Below are 22,986 nucleotides of genomic sequence, written 5' to 3'. Positions count from 1 at the left end.
CCACTGGTGGTGCAATGCTGCTGTTGCCCTGTGTCATTCAGACAGCTTTCATGGACCACAGAGCAGCCTAGCTTCTTCAGGAAGCTTTCTCAACAGCTTAGCAAACCTGCAGTGGAACAGAGGAGGAGACGCCTTCCACCCAACTGGACTACAAATCTACAGCTCCCTCAACACTCAAATCACACACGTAAAACCATGCCCATGTCCGAAGCTGCATCAGCACTCAAAGGTTGAGGTTTAAAGGCATCGTCAGGCTCTCCCCTCCACGCAGTCAACTTCTCTACTTCTCCCAGTGGTCACAGTGGAGAACTGCCCCTTGCACTGAGCACACACTCCCAACACAAATGTGTCCACGCCTTCCCAGTTGATGCCACACACTAGTGCACACGGCGCTGTGAATATATATGTGTGTACATTGTAGAAGCAAGTGCTCCTCCAACTTGGACTGACCTCAGGGAGTTGACCTGGAGAGCTTGTCAACACACGGGTGCCTGGGCACCACCTCAGTCTCCGATTCCACAGACCTGGGATGAGCTCAAGGATTGCCATTTCCAACACACTTCCAGGTAATACCAATACTATCACTGGGTTGGGGTACTGCCTTCTGAAAACCACTAATACACTTTCCTTTTTTAAGCTGTTGATGGCGGTCTGTTTTTGTTCCTGTGGCTAAAAGGGCAGAGTCACATTTCCTGTGTGTACACGTAGACATGCTTGTGGCTGTGGTTGTGGCTGCCATTGCAAAGCCGGAAGGCAGGTCTGTGACTCTGCCTCTTAGACTCAAGGCCCGCTGTATGTCTTTCTTCAGAGTCCTCCCTCCTCGCTCACCATGCCTCGAGTCTCCCCTTCCACATGACTGTAGTTTGTCTGGCCCTCCGCATCCATCCACAGCCACACTATGCAGTTATGAGAACAATATCAAATCACAAAGCCAGCTGCACACATTAGCGCCGGCCCACAGGGTTGAGCATAAGAACTTGAAAAGGACCTCTTCTGAAAGAAATCAGGCTATGGGTAAAAAAGGCTACAGAACAGAAAATAAAACTCTGCCCCCACCCCCACTCTTGAGTGGCTTATTTTAGCTCTTGCTGATGATCATCAATCACCACATTCTTGCTGCCATAATGCATAATTGAGTTGAATTCTATGAACACTAGCTGCTGTGCAAAGGTTAGGGGTAATCTTTGAGGCTGGTAAAATGTAAGATGGACAAATTTGCTTCAAAAGTAGTATTACTGTAGACTGCTAAAGAGACAGATGAAATTGACCATCTCTGAAACTTGTTGTAGGCAGAGAACACATGCATACCTATCTATCTACGTGTTTGGCGCAGGGTGGGTGTGCAGGACAGGGTGGGTGGGTGGAGTGATCGACTTGTGGAGGAGGGATTCTTCCAACTGATCACTTTTAAGGATTCTTAGCAAGAGATAATAAACCCAATGAATGAAGCAAGCCTTAGAATGAGGACTTGACCTATTTTTTTGTTAAGACAGGGTTCAACACATTCCACTGGTTTAATATTCCTCAGACCTTGATTTGAGATTTGCTCATGTCATTTTCTGCAACAAAAACACAGCCCAGACTGGAGATACGGCAAAGCACTTGAGCAATGGTTCTCCTTGGCAAAAGAACTATTTAGAGATAAGATTAAATTTGTATGGGCCAATTGGCTAACCATTATCTGGTACAGACTGTTCACCACCTTGAGCGAAGTTGATAAACACATCATTAACTCATCAAGATTTCTACAGAGGAGCCTCTTATCCAAGGCCAGCCATGCTCCGATTTGGAATCACGAATAGCAAGGGAACTTTCCACTAGTCCCAGAAAGTTTCACTCAGGAGAAAGGCTAAGCACACTGAGACTTAGTCTTATGTAAACTAAAAAGCTAAACCCCTGGGACCAAAATCTGAAACAGTGAATTTCAATAGTCAGCTAGGATTCCCTGCCCATCTGCTCTCTGATGCTAGGGACTGATGAAGATACATCCACAATGGTGGCAAACTGCCAGCACAGGATTGGAAACTTGCTTCTGTCATGGGAGTCTCAGGCGTGAGTTTATATGTGCACCTTATGCACAGCAGGTCAAGAAATATGTGAGCTTGAATGAAAGCTAAGTGGCTCCAGGACAGATTTTGCAGCTCTTAAAGCTTTAAAAGGTAGAAATCCTGCATCCGGGAAACATTTATCTCCATGTCTCATACGTGAATTTGAATGTGTGTAGTATCCTGGTCACATCTGGGGCTGAGCAGCAGTTCCTTTGGGACCTCATTCCTTCCTGGTTCCAGGTTCTGTCAAGTCACATACCTTATGAGCAGGTGGTAATCATAGAAATAGCTTTAGGACTTACAATACACATTGGCTTCTAATCTCTCAGGAGTACAGAATCTAGAGTTATAACCTGGGGAGATTTAAATATTAGCCTTTGAACAACTGCTAAATGAGCCAAATAAATGACATCAGAGGCTTAGAAAAGAATCAATGGCTCAGACTCAATGAATGAACCATTATGGCATATTCCAGTGGGAACATTTGCCAGCATATAATTAGCTTTGTGGATCCCTACTTCCTGAATCTGTGCATAGAATTACAAGCTTGACTTCAAGATAGCCAACTTCAACAGTTAACATCATGCCCTCTAGACCTTTATTGGCACTTCATTTTCACTTCATTCACCTTCAATGTCTGGTTAGGAAAACCGAAAGTTATCCCTGAGACCCAATATGTTTTTCTTGGCTATCTCAGCTGTGTTATGGAGCAAGCCATCAAGTAATACACAGTGATGCAAGGTGTCAAGTCCAGAGGAAAGCGCTCAACAGTCTGCCCATGTGCACTGACTGGGATGGGAAGACTGCAAGCTTTTAATGTTGACTATCAAATGGCAACTATGTACAAACAATGTTAGTTCCTCACCTTCATTTTGTTAAAAGATTTATTTCAAAGACACAGAGAGAGAGGTTATTCCATCCATTGGTTCACTCCCCAAATGGATCAGGTTCTCTAGCTAGCTCTCTCATGTGGAAGATAAAAGCCCAAGCACTTGAGTTATCTTGCACTGCTTTCCCAGGAGCATTCACAGGGAGCTGGATCAGAAGTGGAGAAACCAAGACTAGAACCAATATTTACACAGGATGCTGGTGTTGCAAGTCATGGCTTAATCCACTGTGCTGCAATGCCAGCTTCTTAAATCTCATCCCAAAGTCCCCTATGTCAATGGATGTCCCTGAATGTAATGAAAAGAGAAATGTGTCAGCTGACAACACCATGGCCTGTTCAGCTTTCTATTTTGAAACGTCATTGTTGGTGATCTTCAGATCCATGCAGCTGTGGGGACCAAGAAAAACACTGGAAAAGGCTACCACATCAAAGAGTTTTGGAAATGACTTTCAAAATGAATAGTTAACCTACAATATGTTTTTAGTAAAAATTGATTTTAGTAGAAGACATGGATCTAGTTCATTGGGAAAAAAAAAATCTTTCAATCCTGAAATCCACAATGATTTTCTGAGTTGGAAATACTCAGCAATTCAGATCAGCTCTGCATTTTCTAGACTCTGACCATTTGCTGAGTTACATAGGAAAGAGGATACATTCTTACAAAATTTTATCAGAATCAGGCCTGGTGTATGGCTCAATGGCTAAATCCTCACCTTGCAAGTGCCAGGGTCCCATATAGGCACCAGTTCATGTCCCAGATGCTCCACTTCCCACCCAGTTCCCTGCTTATGGCCTGGGAAAGCAGAGGAAAATGACCCAAAGCCTTGGGACCCTGCACCCATGTGGGAGACCAGAATAAGTTCCTGGCTCCTGGCTTTGGATTAGCTCACTTCTGACCATTGTGGCCATCTGAGGAGTAAACCAGCAGATAGAGGATTCTTGACTCTGTAAATCTACCTTTTCAATAAAAATAAATAGATCTTTAAAAAAAGAAAAAAATTGTATTAGGGAGATGGGACACAGTGAGTTAAGCAACATTTGGAATGCCTGCATCCCATATCGGGATACCTGTTCAAGGGTCTGTTACTATGCTTCTCACTCAATTCCCTGCTAATGCATCTTGAGGGGTAAGTGGATGGGGATTCACATGTTTGGACCACTGCCATCCATGTGCAAGACTCCAGTGAAATTCTAAGCTCCTGGTTTCACCCTGGCCTAGCCCTGGCTGTTGAAGACATGTGACAAGTGAAGCAACACATCTCCTTTCCTCTCACTTTGCCTTTCAAAATAAAATATCAAGAAGGCTTTGATCGATTAGAAATTGCGAAACATCATCTCCAGTGTGACTAAGCTCCACCTAAAATACATGATGATCAAAGGAAAGTCATGACGTGGCTCTATGCTATCACTTGGCCTGTTCCACAGATCGCAAGTGGAGCTGGCAGGTGCAATCACTGTTCCACAGCACCATACCAGATGCATCTCTCACTGCGCTGAGGCTGTGGCCATTTTTTCTAGAAGCCATGCTCCAAGCAGGACTGAGGAGTGCAGGCCCACACTGTGCTGTGACAGCAGTCCCCTAGGCAGAGAGAGTGGTGTTTGGATGATGTTTATCTATCTGTTGATTCAAACAACTCCTATCACCAAGCTATCTGAGGTCTTAAGGTCTTAAGATTCTTGCTCTTACATCTTCCAGCACTGATAAACACAGTCATCTTCAGGGTCGGGTGAGATTCACATTTTATCTGCCTGTTAGATGTTGAGATATGTTCTAATGGATGATAGAAATGTAATCTAGACAGATTACAAAATGCCTTCTAGGTCATTTTTTTCCCAAGCAACAAGATAAAAAAAAAAGGGGGGGGTGGTGGTGGATATCTGCTTTCTCTGTCAAGTGTATGGCTATTAGGATATTTTGATTGATAGTCTTTCCATATCTAGATGTACCTACATGTCTATTTGTATATTTGAGTAAGTCTTTCACTACTGAAGGGCCTATCCATGAAGCTGATGCTTTATTTCATCCATTAGCAAAGCAACCCATCAGAACGAGCTAGCATCAATTGCACATGTGTGTCAGACCGACATCGCTGCTCTGGTTTGATGCAGAACATCCTGCAAACACCCCAGTGCTGCAGGCTTGTTCCTCAGCATGGTTGTGTCCAGGTGATGGACACTTTAGGAGGGGGAGGCTGAAGTCCCTGGGGTACTGCCCTGGAAGGCACTGAAGCTGGTCTCTGGGAATGAGCGAGTTCTCTCCAGAGTGGGCTGGTAGAAAGCAAGGTCACCTCGCACACCCTCCCCTATCTACACACAGCCAGTTCCTGGCTTGCTTGTCTCAGCGAAGGAGGTCCTTGGGCCTCCCCAGCAACTGGATAGGCACTGAGCACCCCATCAGCCTTCTGCCTGTTTGAGCAGGTGCTTCGTGGCAGCAACAGGAGAAGGGCTGATACAGGCACCTGTTCCCATTGTTCTACAACTTCATTGCAAGGTCTTGGTGAGACAATGTTCACATTTATATCGGCTTTGTTTGAGTGTGTAAAGCCTGGAGATGTGTAAAAGCTCATCACAGCATTGATTTGCTCAACTAACAGAACAAGGAGAAAATCTGATACAAAGATGCAGATTTCAGCAAGTTTTCTTCAAAAATACTATGGCATTTTCAAACCCCATTTTGTATCTTTTATAATCATCTTGAAGCCATGAGCAGATCCATTAGAATGGAAACTTCTGGAAGGTACCTGAGAGGCCTCAAACTTTTTCCAGTAAATGGATAAAGTGAGCCCATATGCAAATACATCCAGGCACTCTCCAGGGCCACGGGTGGGGATGCCAGCTCCTGGGGGACGGTGCTCAATCGTGTTCCACAGGTAACTTAGCCAGCCATTTCCACCTTCTGACTGCAGGTAGGTTTGCTTATTTTGGAGAACAAATTCACCCAGCAAGGCAGGGGAAAAGGAACGATCCACACTCGCCCAGCTCACATTGGGCTGTTTTGCAGGACATGGCCTGGCCTACAGGAAGTATCTCCTGATACTGCGCTGTTTCCAGTTGCAGCTCAGGAATTGTTTGCCACTGGCATGAATGAATGAGCACACACACACACACACACACACACACCCTTGAGTCCCCTCCGGAAGCCTCTGACCACAAGGACAGCCCCTGCCTGCTTGGGGTCTTCAGTGTGTGAGCATACCTGAGGTGGGAATCTCATTCGAGGGGTCCTTGTCCGGACATCTGAGTTCTGTCCCCTCTCTCACCTGGAAGGAGACATACAGAATGAGAAGAGAGGTGTAGCACCACCCTGGGGAGTCAGGCTTCTCTTTTGGGAAATTTCTCTTGAGGCAAAACAAACCCTTCTGAGATTTCTGTCTTCCCTGGCCATCACGCTCAGCTCCTATAACATACCTTTGCCTAATGCTCCCACCTCAGTCCCCTCCTCTCCAGGGTCCCTCGCTCAGCCCCAATCCTGGGGTCTCTCTTTCTCAGCCTTCACTGGCCTTGCTGCCTTGAGGCCTCAGGCTTCTTCCCCAGCCCAAATCCGCCCAGCATGCTCTTTCCTGTACATGACCCAAGACTGTCACTCCCCAGTCCCAGTTGTTAGGGAGGGTGGGGTTTTTGTCTATGTAGCCTGCCTTGCCTAATTCTCTTTTCAGATTCAGGGCCCAAGCTCAGGGGAACTTGCCAGAAACTCAGAAAACCCTAGAAGATGAACAGCCATGGCTAAGAACATCAACCCCTGGGAGAGGCTGGGGACCTCTGCTTCTAGGCACCAAAGGAGCAGCTGCATACCTAACCTCCCACCTCTCCTGCCCGTGTCAGCTATCTCTCAGTTGCACGTGGCAACCTCTGGCACTTGGCAGGCCCCTGTGTGCCCAGAGGCAGCTGGAGTCCCAGGACTTAAAGAACTCTGGATAATTCCAAAGGCTCAGCAAGGGGGGGTGGTTCCTGATTTATCTGCATGCTTCTTGGTCTCAGAAAACCTCTTCTTACCTCAAGCTTCCCCTTGGGTTGTGATGATCTGGACAGCTGCTTGCTGTTCCCGTAGGTGAACAGGTAGGGGTTCTCCTGCAGAGAAAGGGCGCTGTGACTGGGACCCAGAAATCAGTGTTCCTTAACTACCACAGCTCGTCACCTAGATACATGTGGGCCAGTTGGGAGCGGGACTGTCACTTTCTGGAAATGGCCACAATGTCTGTTGGACTGCTGTCAGCTCCCTAAGGGAGCCCACTCCATGCTCTGAAATCTCCCACTCTGTCCCAGAAGCTTATGGCACAGACATCTCAAGGGAGAGAGAACTTAAGCTTCCTGGCAGCCAAGGCAAAGAGGGAAATGGGGCAAACGGCATTCTTCTTATTGCCTACTAACAAAAACCGATTCACTAAGAAAGCTAAACATTTCCACAGCTGAGGGGTCCAACGTGGTTCATGACAAGGTACTCCAAACTGCCTAAGAAGCAGGAAGAGAGGTGCCAGCAGCTTCAAATGCAAACACAGGACAACCAGGTGGAAGTGCCAACTGTCTGATATGATCCAAGTATCCGGTCCATGGAATGGAAACATTGTACCATATACTGTAAAAATGAGCCAGTGTCATACATTAACCCAACATTTTTTAAAAAGTGAAAAAATTAAAAACAAATTGTTAACTGGTATTATGCTAGAGGCTCTCACTCATCAATGTCTGTTTATTTTCTCATCCAGGTATGCAGTAATGATGTGCCTACTATCCATTAGGCAAAGGTGCAAGACACACCCCCAGTGGCCCAAGTTCAAGTGCTCATCAGCTCCTCCTCCTCCCCCGGCCATGGTAGAACAAGGCCCTAGGAGGAGGTACGGGTAGCAGTTGGGGTCAGCGGCCTTGTACCCATCTTTCCACAGTTGTGGAGTGGTCTTGCTTCTCCAGAAACTGCTCTCTATGCCCCACAGGCATCAGCGTCAGCCTCAAGGCGGCCTCCTACAGGAAGCACTGCTCAGGCCCAGATGGGCAGAGCCCCGCCTCTGTAGGGGGTAGGGGGGAGGGGTGGCAAAACCCCAACACACAGCAGTGTCCATTGGCTGCCCCCACCAGCCCCTGCAATTCAGCAGGTGCCCCATCCCGTCCCGAGCCACCTACCTGCGAGGGACACTTCAGTGGCCTCCTCTCTCTCTCACTGAATGGCTCTTCCTTCCTTCCTACAGGCTCCATCTGGAGGGAGAGGAGAGCTTTAGAATGAAAAAGTCTTGCCTGCGGAGCAGCCTCCAGAAGCTTCTCTGAGAAAGTCATAAGCAGACCCATGTCTCAACAGCTGATGCCCTGGTCCAGCGACGCTGGGACTGCTGGGAACACCTTATAGGCCCCTCATACACTCCCAAGATGGGCCGGGTCTTTGGACACTCTGGGTTGAGATGCAGCGCCCCCTTCAGTGTGTTAGCAATCCTCCAGGGCAATGATGCATACTCCGGTTTGGTGTGGAGGTCAGCCTGGGACTCCAGCAGGTGCCAGGCACTGCAGGCTCCAGAGACACCTTTGTCCCTCACCTCTGTGTCCATGGATTCTGACAGAGGAATGCACAAGACTACCTAAGGAACACATGCCTGGCTCAGTCCCAGGACATGTGTCCAGGGTTCTCGGTGCTATCTTATCCCAGTCTTTGCACCCCAAGCAGTCAGGAGAGAACTTTACCCTTTTCAAGCAACTTCTCACCAGATGGCAAGAGAACCTGATAAAGAGGTGCAATCAGCATGTGGCCAAGGAATGTTGAGATATTGGCATAAAGGCTGGAGGAGCAGGCCCTCAAACTGCTTTCAGTTTTATTCTCATGGGGACTGCTCCCCGAAACAGGGCAGAGCAAGTGGAGCCCCACCTGGGCCATCTAAGGCTGTTCTCGCAGACAATGCTCACAGTGGGCCGGGGTTGAAGGCCTGGTGGGAGTACACTTAGCTCTCTCTATAACATCAAGAAAGAAAGCTTGAGGGAGCTCCAGAGTTTTGGAAGTAAGAGTGGCGGGGTCTATTTTAAGGATTTGGGAGAGTGGAAATTCACAGATCTTTTCAGTAACCCCAATGTGGTATGAGCTTTGTCCTGGAGGTGGCTGCTTGAGCTCAAGTCCTGACCCTACTCCTAGCTCCTGTTTCCTGCTTATGCGCATCCCTGGGAGGCAGTGGATGATGGCTCAACTGCCTGGGTGCCTGCTACCCATGTTGGAGACCCAGATAGAGTTTCTGGCTTTTGGTTTCAATCTGGCCCCACCAGGGACTTGGGTAGTGAACACCAGATCTCGCTCTTTAAATGATTTTTTTTTTATTTTGAAAAAGAACTGTTGCCTGCCCCTGGTCACTACCTGTTTCTTTCTTGCCTCCCCTCTACATAGCTGTTCTACCCTCTGTTCTTGGGCTGGAGAACAATATAGCTACTTTCAACCACAGTGCCCACAGCCCTGTTTCTCCCCTGTCCCAGTGACAGGCACAGACCCTGTTGCCTGCAGTGAGCTGGGCCGGGCTGCGTGCTTCCTCCACTCCCTGGGCCTTTCAGGGTGTGCAGGTGCCCTGTATTGTTTCCCTGACATCACCAGGAAGTTAACTGGATCAAGGCCATAACCTCAAAAGCCCAGGGGAGTAGGTCCCTGGTTGCTCACAGGGCTTGGCACAAGGAAGGGCTGGGGGTAGGGGGTGATGGAAAAAGGGGTTTGGGACTCATGTTCTAGAGCCAGTCCTGTAGACACCACCATTGTGCCGGAATCCCAGCAGCAGACAGAGCCTGGAGAAGGAGTCACATCCGCAAGCCAAAGCCTGCTCAGCCACACACTCAAGAGCCAGCATCCCTAGGGAGAGCCTGCAAAGAGCTGGGACAATCCCTAGCACCTTGCCAAAAGGGCGGTCATGACCACTGTGTGCTGGCAGGTGTAGCTTTCCCTTTACTGCCTCTACAAGTCGGCACCCTGCAAGAGCAGGGCTGGACATGGCCCTGGGGTGGCGGTGCAGCACATATGGTTCTGAGGGCTGCCTAGCAGATCCCCATGCCCTTGGCCAGGCCTTGTGTTGACCAGGACATGCTTGTGATCACAGGGACTCCACCAGCCCTTCTTGGCCTCCCCAATGCCATGGGAAGGCAGCCCTCACTGGGGTTGTGTATGACTATGAACACGGGTATAGGGGAGGCACAGTTGGCTCCCTTCCTGGTGAAGCCCAATGCAGCTGAGAACCAGTGGGCTGGAGGCAGTTAAAACTCTGTGGATGCTGGTGGGAGACTCAACTAGTAGACACAAGGGTTTGAAGACACCCACTCATTTGCGAGCCCTCTGACCTAGCTAGGGTCATAATTTTCTTCTTGCAGGTGGGGAGACCATGGTACCTGCCTGAAGAAACTACTAAAAACAAAACTGGAACCAGGACCTGGGTGTGCTAACTCCTGGTCCAGTGTCCTTTGTCCTGCCCTGCTGCGATACTAATTTCTTGAGAATTAAGCTGGTCTATGGGAACAACCCAGCACGTGGCCTGCTTACATGTATGGGGATAGTACGTGGTGGTCCAGGGAAGGTTGTTGAGATGGTGGCTTGGAAAAAGCTGTTGGAGGAGGCCGGGAAGGGCACCCCAGGCACACATGGCCTGATCTTGGCATCCATACTGTCTGCACACACAGCCTGGCACACCCCCTGCTGGGCCCGTTTTCTCTCATTCCTCCACTTACCTGACCCTTCCCAGCTGCACTTTAAGCTCCATACCCAGAGACCACGATTGGTGGGTCTCTTGTATCCTGCTTGGCGTAGGACAGGGTATGTCATCCAAGGGCCCTCTTGCCAGCTTGGAGAAAAGTGACATGGGAACAAGGAGGCTTGAGGTTTGACGGAGCTGGATCAACCAGCCCCTGCCCCCGAGAGAGGGTGGCAGTAGGGGTTGGGGTTCTGTCCTTTATTCAGCATAGAAGATCAACAGCAACGTGGTTTGCTGAGAGTGAGGTGAGGGGGGACAGAATCCCTACCTCCCTACAAGAATCATGGCAGCCCCAGGAAGAAGTCAGACTTCTCCAAAGTTACAGTGAGCCTCTACCACTGGGGGACCCTCCTGCCCTGCCTCACTCTGTCTTACATGGGTGAATTAGCATGTGCCAACGTGCAGCAACTGGGGCACTCAGCACCTCACCAAGGAGATAGAAGGAGGGTTTTCATGATAGGTTCCCCTGCAGTCATTGTCACAGGTCCAGGCTCTGGAAGTGAGCCCCACCCCAGTGTGGGGGTCAGCAGTTACGATCGGGGTTAGCAGAAAGGGAATTGAGACTCTGAAGCCACAGAGCTTTGAGAATCAGGGTGAGGTCTCCACCCCAGGCTTCATCACCCTTCAAATCTGCAACGTAACCTAAATGGGAGAGGAGGCTGAGCAGAGACAGTGATGGGACCAAATTGGGGAGCTCCGGGCTGGGGCAGGGATGAGATGTGGCTGTGCCCCACAGCTGTCACTCTGGAGCTCCTTTTGCACAGGCCACACCCCTGCTCCATGGGCCACACTTTAGATGGGTCCAGATTCCAGTCTGCCACTCACCATTTTGTTCCAGAGACTCAAGGCCAGTGTGCTGGGGTCTTGGAGTGGGGGCTCCGCCTACAAGAGAGTCCAGTAAGATGGGAGCTCCCCGGATAGAGCCCCGCAAGGATGTGATGACCCCCACATCACCACCACAACCATCTTTATTGCCATGGAGACAGTGGCTCTGATCCATCTGGGTTCTTTCCCTGGGCCCAGCCCCTCTCTTCAGCAACGGTGGCATTTGCAAGTCTAGGCCTGGGACCTCAGAGCAACCATGTGGTCCTGCAGGCGGTCAGGGCTCCCTACAACTGAACTGAGCAGCTGTGGCAGAGCAGCCATTTGGGGGCAGGTTTGAAAAGGCAGAACTTACGTTTCTGTTCCTCCTACCTAAACCATTGCTTCGGACATGGCATGGGTTCTGGGGACACCCACAGGAAAGAGTTGGGGTCTCAAGGGAAGAACTGTGGCCAAGCCTGGCCCTGAAGCCTCAGTGGCCGCTGAGACCTTGGTCAGTACATGGTCTATCCCTACCCCAACACCCTCCTCCATCACACACACTACTGTCCATCTCGATGGTCCCTCACTCCAGGGAGCAACGTTGGGGACCCCCAATCGTTCTCTCCTGGCTCATCACAGTTGCTGGGAGACCATGCATGCTTGCCAAGCAGCATCTGGATCTAGGGAATGACCAGGACTGGGAGGCCATGCTACCCAGAGCTGGGAGGTATGCTGGGCTCAGCACAACTATATGGGGCTGGAGCTTCTTCTGTGGGGAGTGGAGGGTGGGAGAAGCTTGTGTGGCCCAGGCCCCTTTCCCAGCCCACACTCACTGAAAGCAATGACGGGGAGGTCTCATAGAAGAAGGGCTGGAACACCACTGCGAAGGACTCCTGCTTGTTGTACTTGCTGGTGGCCAGAAGGCTGTCCCAGGCTTCCTGCAGGAGGGCACAGAGGGGTGCATGTCCATGTGGCAGCCCTCACCAGGGAATTCCCAAAGCCACTGTCACCTATCACACTCTGCATGCCCTGGCCACATGCTCCTCTGTCCCACACTGTAGGCCTCTCTGATGAATCAAGCTAAGTTCATACACATTCACTTCTGAGGTCCCAGTACCAGGGAAAACTTCAAGCTGATTCTCTAGAAGCCAAGGAGGTGCCAGCCAGACTGGCACACCACTGGCCCCAGGTTCCCTCCCAGGGCCAGGATGCTTGAGTCCTGCTGTGGGATGCCCAGGTTGCTTTCCAGCTCTGGCTCCAGCCCCAAGCTCCCTGCTACTGCAGCCCCTGGTGGGGGGCAGCAATGACGGCCCCAGCGACTGGGCTGCAACCATTCATGTGGAAGAGCTGGTCAAGCCCTGTCCATACAGGGACCCAGTAGAGGGGAGCTCTCTGCATTTCAGGATCTCTGCTGTTTTTCTTATGTGCTGTCATTTGTGAAGTGAGAAATATGCCCTACAAGTTCAAACACAATTTTCTCCTTAAACACAGATTCCGATGTTCACATGATTGTGCTTTGAGCTGTTGACTGACGGGCATTCCGGCTGTCACTGCTGCCACCCTGTTGCTTTGCAGTCCTCGGCTCACACCCACGGAGACGGAAGAAGTCCAAGATGCCATCTTTGGCCCTGGCAGGCCTGAGCTAGCTAGAGAGGTCTACGCAGGCACGCATGACTTGTTCTTCCCATCTCTGTGCCCTTGAGACACCCACCCCTGAAAGCCAGGGCTTCCGAGTGGACTCACCAGGTAGGACCACTGCGTCAGAACCTTGGCCAGCTGTGAGGTCTCCTCCAAGCAACTACAGGACTTGGTCGCTGGGCTGCAGGTAACAAACAGGAAATAAGAGATAAGGCAGTGAAGTGGGGAGGGGGCAGCATCTCAGCTAACCCGAGGGGGAAGCAGTATGGGAATCACAGCAGGAGTAAGGAAGGAAGAGTTGGAGGCTTAGAGGAGAGGGAAGTAGAGGTTAGAGGGAACAAAGGGCAGGGTGCCCTGTGGCACCCCCAGTCTCCATCTGTCCCTTCTGGGGAGCAGCGAGATGACATGGGGACATTCTTCCTTCTCCTCCATCTCCTGGGCACCTCCTCCCCTCTTTGGGTCCTTACAGCAGAAACCCACATACCATTCCTCCCCCTCGCTGACCCCACACTCCCTTGCCCCATCTCCTTTGTCGGACTCTCATCAGCTGCTCTCACACACTTTTCCACCTGAACTGCTTCCTAGGTTCAAGGTCAGAAGTCTTAGGACTTGACCGTGCCCTCCAAGTTTACATCCTCTGATCATTTTCAGAAACACTCAGGGACCACGTTCTGTGGAGTTGAACACGTTTTGGCTCTATCCTCTTCTGCCCCTTCTTGGCTCAGGGGTGCTTCGCCAAGTCTTTCCTGTAACACATTACTCTGGCATGGCACAAGCTGCCCCCTCCAAGTTTGACCCCAGAACAGCACCTGGGTGAGGATACTCTCTCATTTGTGCCACTTGCAGCACATGGGCTCCCTCATGGAGTGAATGCATAGGACGTTTCCCACCCAGCAGGTGTGGCTCTCATCCCACTTCTCTCTTTACCTTAGCTGTGATGCCTGACGCCAGCGAGAGAATGCTGCCAACTCTGAGAGGTCTACGAGGTTGACATAGGCTCTGGGGACCTGGGGTGGGACACACAGGGGAAGAAGGTGAGTGTTGGCCAAGTTGCCCCGGCTGCTGAGGAACTCAATTTTGGGCCCATGGTGGTACATGATGGGCTTGGCCAATGTAGGCAAGCTCCTCAGAGATGCTTAATCGGAGAAGTGCTCCCTCTGAGCTCCCTTGTGTTGGGCAGAGCACCTGTCCCCACAGTGCCAGCAGGGAAACAGTCATAGCGTGGGGGATGGTCATCATGGTCACTCTTGGCAGAAAGACCACAAAGCAACCCCATCCCTCCGGCCCCTCTTTGCTCAGGCTCACACAGTGGCCTTAGGAAAGAGCAGGGTTGCCAAGTATCCAGTGACAGTCAGCCCTCAGAAACATCACCTGTAAGAGGAAGATGCTCTGTGGCGCCCTGTACTGCTGGCTTGTAGCCAAGAAGTTCAACTTCTCTTTCCAAGGGTTTCACTTCTCCTCCTCTTTGTAGCAGGCCATACCCCCACCCTGGCACCCATCCCATAGGCCCTCAGCAAGCAGCTTCCCAGTGGGAGACACCTGTAAGGAAGGTCCAGGCCAGAGTCCCCAGGCCATGGAGCCCACCTCACCTCCTGCTGCAGGTAGTCCAGCGTTGCCATCAGCTTATCCATGCCCTGTGGTGCCAGCTTCATCTGTGAGACAAGAGCTGTGCTGAGTGAGGGTGGCAGGGGCAGGCCATGGGGCAAATTTGCCCTGCCCCTCATCCCTTCCCTAACCCACAAGGTCACAGACAACGGCCCAATCCAGACACCATCACACAAGCAAATGCAAATTCCCAAGAGTTCTAGTTTTTTCAGCTCATTCTATGGCCCTTGCATCCCTCCAACACTAGGAGCTCTCTGTTCTAGAGGGTAAGGGGTGATACTCAAAGCTACAGCAAGATAAGAAAGCCCCCAGAGCAGTGCTGAGGCTCACACAGAAGGACTGGCTGCTCCCTCCACACAGGTGAGCAGGCAACGTAACTGACCCTGGGCTTAAGGCCCCAGATGGCCTAGGGACCTCCACATACAGCTACTTTATCAGCCTCCTCCAAGCTACATTTGCCCCAGAAGGGCAGCACTCTCAGGGGAAGTCAGAGAGTTCCCTTGTCCCCCAAGCGTCCGCCCTTGTCTTCCACCCAGCACACACCCCTCCCGTTCCTGTAGGGAGTGAAACCAAATCAAAAATCAATCCTGGTCCGTCTTTCCCAGAGAGGAAATAAATAAGACGTACAACAAGACAAGCCCTTAAGCTGCCTGCAACTGGATGTTCCCCAAGGGGACTTGGCTCAGACAGGAGGACAAGACAGGACTCTGGTGACAGCTGCCAATCACACATGCCTGCTGCAGGAAGAAGTGTCATGGCCCCACCTTGGTTCTCCAGTACTTGTCTATGCTCTGACCCAACTGGTCCTGGGGAAACCAAGTAAGCCCTGGCTGTGGTAAAGGCAGTCACAAGGGTTCTTGTCCAGTTTGTTCTGTGCCTCCTTGAAGTGGACTCTCAGTGCCATACCCTCCCACCTAAGGACCCTGGGAGTTCTTTGCAAATACCACGGCTGCTGCCGTGTTACACTTAGCTTGGTCAACTTCCCACAGGAAATTTGCTGGGTTTTTCCTGGAGAACAAACCCTGCTTTAAAAACTTGAATCAAGGAGACAGCCCCCTCATCATTCAAGGCACTGAACAGTTACCACTTGGGCCACCAACTGGCTTTGCTTCTGAGTGGATGTCACGATGCTCTGATGACATGTTTCACTTTCACATGATCACACAAGGCTCCCAGAGCCCTTTGCTTGTCCAAAGGAGCAGGTGCATTCCCATTTGTGTCTTGCCCCAAGACTGAGAAGAATGTCTGGCCAAACACGTGCCTAACATCGAACTTCACTTTTTGTTCTAATTTATTGTCTTGGGGCTAGAATTAATCAAGTGACAAGGACAATTTTGGGTTTCCCAAACCACACTCTCACTGCCAGCATCCCTCCAAAATGCTGGCACATGTTTCTAACTGCATCAGCCATGAATAAAGGTGGATGGGGAGACAATAGAACTCAAAGATAAATTTTGGTACATAAGTTTTGAAATCCATGCATATCTTCATTATGTATTTTTAAAAACAAACTAAGTTTTCTTTTAACAAACTTTAAGATCCCTTGGATATTTCCTTGCTATGTCATCGACTTTTTCTTCCTTCATTTTTTCCCTCCTTTTGTGTTATTTTTGAAATCTTACTAGTTAATAAAGCTAGGCTTTTACAAAGGAGCAGTGAACAGCATGTGGCTGCTAAAGGCTTTGTGTCCCTGGAAAAGCCATTTATCTCTAGAACACCTGTCTCAGAATAGCTAAGAGGAGGCCGCGTCCCTGCCTAATGGATAGTTTATGATTTCACACTTAAGGCTTTGGTTGTAAGAAACCCATACAGAATAAATGTGGACACATACCCTTGTTAACTTGTCAGAGTCTGGGTCCTGGGGCTGCACAGTAATTTAACATTTCCAGGAATCAATCCCTTCCCCACTCGCCCCCAACCCTCCCCTGCCGCACCATGTGACACAGACAAAGAGGAGCTTCTCTTTGAATCTGGGTAGGGGTCTGAGGCCACCTTCCCAGACTCTGCCCTCAACGGCACCCCAGTACCCCCAGAACTCCACAGAGCACATGGTGACAACCACTGAGGGGAGGCTTTGAGCAATGAATGAATGCACAGAAGTTTCTCAGTGCAGGTGTAGTTTGAAGATGGAGACATGGCCAGAGGCACTACCAGGAAACTGGAGCCTGGGGTGGGGTTGGTCAAGGGAGACCTTGCTACAGAAGTGTCAAGGGAAGATCCAACAAGATGGACAGAAACAGGAGCCAACAGGTCCTTTGGGGGAAATGAAATGCAGTAGTAGGATTTCTTCTAGGATCAAAAGCCTGGTGTCTTTGCACAAAAGGAAAATCAAGGAATGGGTGCTTAGCTTAGTGGTTAACACATGAGTTAAGACATCCACACCCTACATTGATGTGCCCAAGTCTGAATCTCTACTCCAATTCCCAGTTGTAGCATCCTGCTAATGTATGCCCCATGAGGCAGCAGGGGATGGCTCACTCAAGTACTAGAGTCCTTGTCACCCACATGGGAGCCCTGGATCGAGTTCCTGGAGCTTGGCATTGGCCAGACCAGTCCCAGCCACTGCGGGCATTTGGGGAGTTAACCAGAGGATGGGAGTTTGTTCTTTCTCTCTCTCCCTCCCTCCCTCCTTCCATCCCTCCCTCTCTCCTGTCTCCTTTTCTGAAATAAAAACAAAGAAACAGAAAAAAAGTTTACAAGGAAAATCAAACTGGAAGAAAATGTAATACAGAGGAAATCTGAGTAGATTCTAGCAAGCACTGTTAACAATGAACTAAAATGCAGGGCACGACTTTGGACATTTGCAACCAAATTCATGAAGCCTGATGACAACTGACATTGTGAGTACTGTAGGGCCAGGTACTCTCAGACACTACATGGAGGGCGATTAGGCAAACCTCATTGAAAACTAACACACACACACCTCAATGCCAGCAGGTCTAGGTTCCAGAATCTTCCCTATGCATTTTTCTTCACACTGCCCACAGAACAAGAAAAAACATTTTCAACAGAGCCAGAGCTGGAGTGCAGTAAGTTAGGCTGCAGCCTGAGATGCTGGCATCTTATATCAGAGTGCTGTTTCAAGTTCTGGCTGCTCAACATCAGATTCAGCTCCTGCCTAATGCACCAGGAAGGCAGTGATGATGGCTCAGAGTGCTTGGGCCCCTGTCGCCCACAGGGGAGACCGAATGGGGTTCCTGGCTCCTGGCTTTGGTCTGGCCCAGCCCTGGCATTGCAGCCACCTGGGAGTAAGCCAGCCACAGACGCTCACTCGTGTGTGCTCGCTGCCTCCCTCCCTCTCTCTTCCCTTTCATCCTTCTGCTTTTCATATAAATAAGTTATTCCCTAAACCAATTTTTCTTCCATGAACCACATTTACTTTACTATATACAGTAAAATCAAATACTTGGTATTCTTACGTTTTTATTTGTTAAATTTTGGTTATAGTGCTTTTTTTAACTAACATATTTAAAGCCACAATTGGGAAATCATCATGTCTAAAGAAGCACACATGTTCATATAAACTAGCAAGATTGGGTACTGCAGGGTTGTACATAATAGTAAAAACCCAGAAATGCATAAATGCCCATCAATAAGGAAATAGCGAGATAAATGTAGCAAAATTACACAATGGAATTTTCCAGTAACAAGAATAAACTCAGGAAACTCAGTATATAAATATCAATATGTCTAGATCACAAAAAACACTGTTATTGGGAGAAATTCCTTAAGGTTATGTAAAACTTCTCATATACACTTGCAAAATAACCCTAGGATTGACAGATACACAAGTAGCTTGGAAAGAAAAAAAAGGGAGAGGATTTAGATGATTACCAAAATGTATTTTAGCTCTAACTGTGATGATGATTTTTTGTTATCTACATAAATAAAGTTTAATAAAATGGGTAATATACAATGAACCCATGTGTGCAGGAATGTATCACACACTTAAAAGTTCTTGGGCTAAGTATTTGCCACTGAGGTTTTGGCTATTGCTTGGGACGCCTGTATTCCACATTAGAGGCCAACCCTAGCTCTGCTTTCTATTCCAGGTTCCTGCTCACGCACGCCCCAGGAGGCAGCAGGTGACGGCTCCCGTGCTTGGATCCTTGCCACCCATGTGGGAGATTGAGACAGAGTTTCCAGCTTCTATGTTAACCTGGCCTAGGTTGTAATCCTTTGCAGAATGAATCAGCAGATGGAGGACCTCTCTTTGTCTCAGTCCTTCTCCTTTTAAATAGATAAAAAGTTAACAAATAAAAATATTCAAAAAAAAATGAATGCAGGAAATGTAACAATTCACATGGGAATTCTTGTGTAGAAGATACATGAAAGAAAGCATGAATGAGTGCAAAGATCTATGAATACATAAACTTTTTTTTAAAGTCATGAAACCAGCACTATGGTGTAGCAGGTAAAGCTACCGCCTGCAGTGCTGGCAGCCCGTGTGGGGGCTGGTTGTCCCTTGGCTGCCCCTCTTCTGATCCAGCTTCCATGCCATTCATGGGTAACCTGGATGAAACTCTTAGCTCCAGTCCTCACGATTGAGGCCATCTAGGGAGTGAGCCAGCTGACGAAAGCATGCGCTCTCTCCCTCTTCCTGTCTCCCCCTCTCTAATTCAGACTTTCAAATAAATCAGTCCTTATGAAAACATATCAACCAAATGCTAACACTAGCAAGTTCATCACAAATACACAGCTTGTCTCTGTAGATAAGCAGAGAGTAAATTTATACAATTGGTGATGACTGGTCGAGTGGCTATCTACAGGAAAGCAACGGTGCTGAAATGCTTGCTTGGACACTTCAACGCATGCATGCAAACATTCCTGAATGAATGTGCATTTGTATAATGTGTAACCAAGAGTAAACAGGGCATGTCAGTTTCACGTGGTGCTGAAGAAAACAGAGTAAACTGGGATAGTAAATAGTCATTGTGTAAATGTAACCACCTAGGAGAACTTCAGGAGCATGGGCTCACAGGAGGATTTTCCACCAGGAGGATTTCTCCCAGGACCCAGCATCGTTACAGGAAGAGGAGTTTGGGTGGAGGACCAAGGGAATGCAGAGCATGAGAGAAGGTTTGAACTAGGCTGTTGCAGAGTGACGCAGAAAACAAGAGGACAGAGTCTGAAGAAACTGCAGCCAGGCTTGTGCCATGGCCTCGGGAGACCTAGTGAGAGAAGCAAGGGGCTGCCCAAAGCACACAGGCCAGCCTGGTAACCAGAAGCTTCCTGCTCCTAAAAAAGAGCCCAAGTGCATGTCCATCACCACGGTTTTGGTTTCTCAGCCATTCCTTATATTTTCAATAACGTGGTCGATCTTCAGTCAAGCCTCACACCACCTAGAGTCACCTACCAGCCTGAATAACAGAGGGAGCTACAGGTTTCATGTGCCATTTCCAGGAAAGCCAGGGAGCCTGGGGGATGTGCACTACCAGCCCTTCCACCATCACAGACAAGGACAGAGACGTGACCACAAGGCTTACTTTATTTCCTCAACTATATACTCAGTGGGACTGAAAGTAGAAGAGACCAAATCATGTTTAACGAATTAGGACGCTGATCTCCCTCAGTTGACTAACAGCCATTGGACTCAGCTTGTCTATACCTCCATTTCCTCTTCTCAGAAGTGAGGGATGATTCAATAATATGCACCTGCTGCCTGTGTGGCCTGCATTTTACAGCTTTGCACACATCATCGTGAGCTTGGCTACCACCACCCGGCTTACACTTAGGATGCTAAGATTATCAGCCTTGTCCCATGTGTATTTTATAATAATAGTAAAAAGCTCATGGAAAAATGTAATTAATATTTAAAATTAAAATTCATGCATGGCTTTTAAAAATATGCATTTCCATGACATTTTTTAACTCCTCCTCTGACTGAATGTCAAGCTGTTTATACCAAAATAAACCTATGTTTTACTTCTATTTTCCATGAAGTTTTTTTGAAGTAGCCTGTTTCCTTGAGTATCCATCTACCCACCAAACCATTCACCCATCTACCCACCCACCTACGCGTTCACCTATGTGACCACCCTACTACCCGTCCCTTCGCTCATCTGTCCATCTACTCATTCATCCACCCATTCATCTATCCATCTCTCTGCCCACCATCCATTCATTCATGGCAGGTAAGTTTAACTTCCACTCTCCTCCTCAGGTGTCTCCCAGCCTCAGTTTACCTGTTGAGCAGAGGGACATGGGAAACACTGGCTTGTGTTACTGAAGAACACATTGATGAGCTTCCAGTCACGTTGAAAATCAAGTTCCTGAAGGAAAGGACAACAGCATGAATGAGACAGTGGTCAGATCTTACACAGAAGAACATCTCTCTTGTGTCTTTTAATCTTTTACACTCATCTCCTTGAAATCACATGTATTAATTGGTTTTTTTTTTTTGACAAAAAAAGAAGTGGGAGTCTAAAGTAGTATAACTGTTCTAGAAGGCAATTAGCCAAACTATCTAAAAAATATGTTTTTTAGAAAAGGGCATATTTTTAAGCCAATAATTCTATTGCCCAAACATATTTTTCAGGGAAATCAGGATACATGAAAGATTTAGCTACAAATGATGAAGTCTTATTCATAAGGATGAAAAACTGCAAACATAAATGTTGGAAACGGGGATTTAATGTGCAAACTGAGGAACACTCATCAGACGAGCTACCATGTAGTTATTAAGATGATGTTGGAAGTTATTAAATTGTCACAGGAAGTAATGTATCCTAAAAAGTAGGTTCTAAAAGTATTTATATTCAGGAACATCCCCGTTTTATAGAATATACAGATATATGTGCTTAGAGAAAACATGAGAAGCACCAAATTATTAATAGAAATAATCTTTGCATGTTAGAGTTAAGGATGTTTTAATATTTGTGTATCTGTGATCCGCTATGTTTGTATAAAACAAGTGTTCCCTGGGTAACAGGAAGGCAACATTTTGAGAAGCAGCCTGCTGTGGTTGAGAACCTGGGATTGCTAACGAGGCATCGTAGCATTTAGCTATAACCAGTATGTCACCTTGGACAGGGCATCTGGCCTTCTAAAACTTCACTGTCCTCCACTCTGAAAACTACTGGGACGGGTCAGGACCCTGACTATTTGCAGAAGCATCTCATGATTATCATGCTTTCAGAAACTCTCTCTCTTGGGGAGCAGCTCCCACACTCTGGGTGACTGGGGGGGCACTGCCAACTGCTTCACCGAGCCCATTAATGCCTGCAAGCCTGGTTCTGACATCAGCCTCCCTGTGTGCCCCACAGCCACGGCTAGACACTGGGTTAGAGGCAGTGTGCCAGCGAGCTTGCCCTAGCATAATGCTTTCCCGGAAGGCCAGCACCAAGAGATGGGAGGATGCCTACATGCCTCACTGAACACAGAGCACCTGCAGCACCGAGAGAGTGGAAAATGAGGCACTCACACGTGTGTTACAGGGCCCAGCCTAAGATCTAAACAGCGTGGTAATTCCTAATCCCTGTCATCACTCCTCCAGTGACAGTGCCAGCTTCAGACTGGTTAAGCACTGACTCCACCAGGCATATCTAACACCTTCTCGAACTCTCCCTAAACTCTACATCTCAGGCCTTTGTGTCTTCCTTGGTTCATACACGGAGGCTTAGGCAGGTGCAGTACCTAACCCAGCATCATCCAGCTAAACAAACTGAGATCTCAAACTGTTCTCAGGAGCCCAAACTCTCAAACACCTGTCCACGTGACATGCCACTTAATGCCTCTGCTGACCTTCGGTAGGACCACACAGGATACCAGGCCATCTGACAGCCTCAGGGCTAAAACTAGCATCCCAATCACTCCAGAGGTTGATGCACACTTACCTGATTCTCTTTCATGCTTCTCACCAGCTCTTGAGCTTGAGCCCACAAATCCCTGTGCAAAGAGAAAAAAAAAAACCAGTTCAGAATTCTCATGTTGAGGGCTGGGTGCCTGGCTCAGAGTCTGAGGCTACACTGAAAGACTACGCCAACTGAGACCAGCATGGAAGAGGCCTTCTAAGGCAGACCTAATTTTTAAGCCTCTTTGGCTTTGCCAGCCCTCCAGATCCCCGCCCCCCAGGCATGTTCCAGACCAGCAGGATAGCACCACCCTCCTCCCAGAGAGAGACAGAAGAGACACTTACTCTGCACCACCATGATGCAGCACCACGCTCGTCTCAGCGGGACACCGTGGGGTCAGAGCAGCAGGATTGAAATGGCTGACGATGTCTGAGAGGACTAAAGAGACGGCTGGTTTCAGGCTCTGGCCTCGACACACCTGATTCCCCACTGAAGAGCCCTCTCAGGCGGGGAGATGC

The 22,986-nt window shown here is 48.8% G+C and overlaps 1 protein-coding gene across 1 annotated transcript in view; it reads right to left on the bottom strand.

Moving 5' to 3' along the window:
- LOC121166264 (phospholipase B1, membrane-associated-like) overlaps positions 1-22,986 on the bottom strand; it is a 100,696-nt gene that overhangs the window by 59,052 nt on the left and 18,658 nt on the right. The window contains exons 7-17 of the mRNA XM_040995369.1: positions 22,813-22,906; positions 22,511-22,562; positions 20,861-20,947; positions 14,660-14,722; positions 13,998-14,077; positions 13,176-13,251; positions 12,266-12,370; positions 11,454-11,510; positions 8,053-8,124; positions 6,931-7,005; positions 6,134-6,197 (exon numbers count right to left, since the gene is read on the bottom strand). Of these exons, the coding sequence (XP_040851303.1) occupies positions 6,134-6,197; positions 6,931-7,005; positions 8,053-8,124; positions 11,454-11,510; positions 12,266-12,370; positions 13,176-13,251; positions 13,998-14,077; positions 14,660-14,722; positions 20,861-20,947; positions 22,511-22,562; positions 22,813-22,906 (825 nt within the window). The remainder of the gene's footprint in view (positions 1-6,133; positions 6,198-6,930; positions 7,006-8,052; positions 8,125-11,453; positions 11,511-12,265; positions 12,371-13,175; positions 13,252-13,997; positions 14,078-14,659; positions 14,723-20,860; positions 20,948-22,510; positions 22,563-22,812; positions 22,907-22,986) is intronic.

The sequence above is a fragment of the Ochotona curzoniae genome, unplaced genomic scaffold (genome assembly GCF_017591425.1).
Source record: "Ochotona curzoniae isolate NIBS_2020 unplaced genomic scaffold, NIBS_Ocur_1.0 patch106, whole genome shotgun sequence".
Classification (NCBI taxonomy): domain Eukaryota; kingdom Metazoa; phylum Chordata; class Mammalia; order Lagomorpha; family Ochotonidae; genus Ochotona; species Ochotona curzoniae.
Note: the sequence above shows the minus strand (reverse complement) of the source record. Positions and strands in the feature narration are given on the sequence as shown.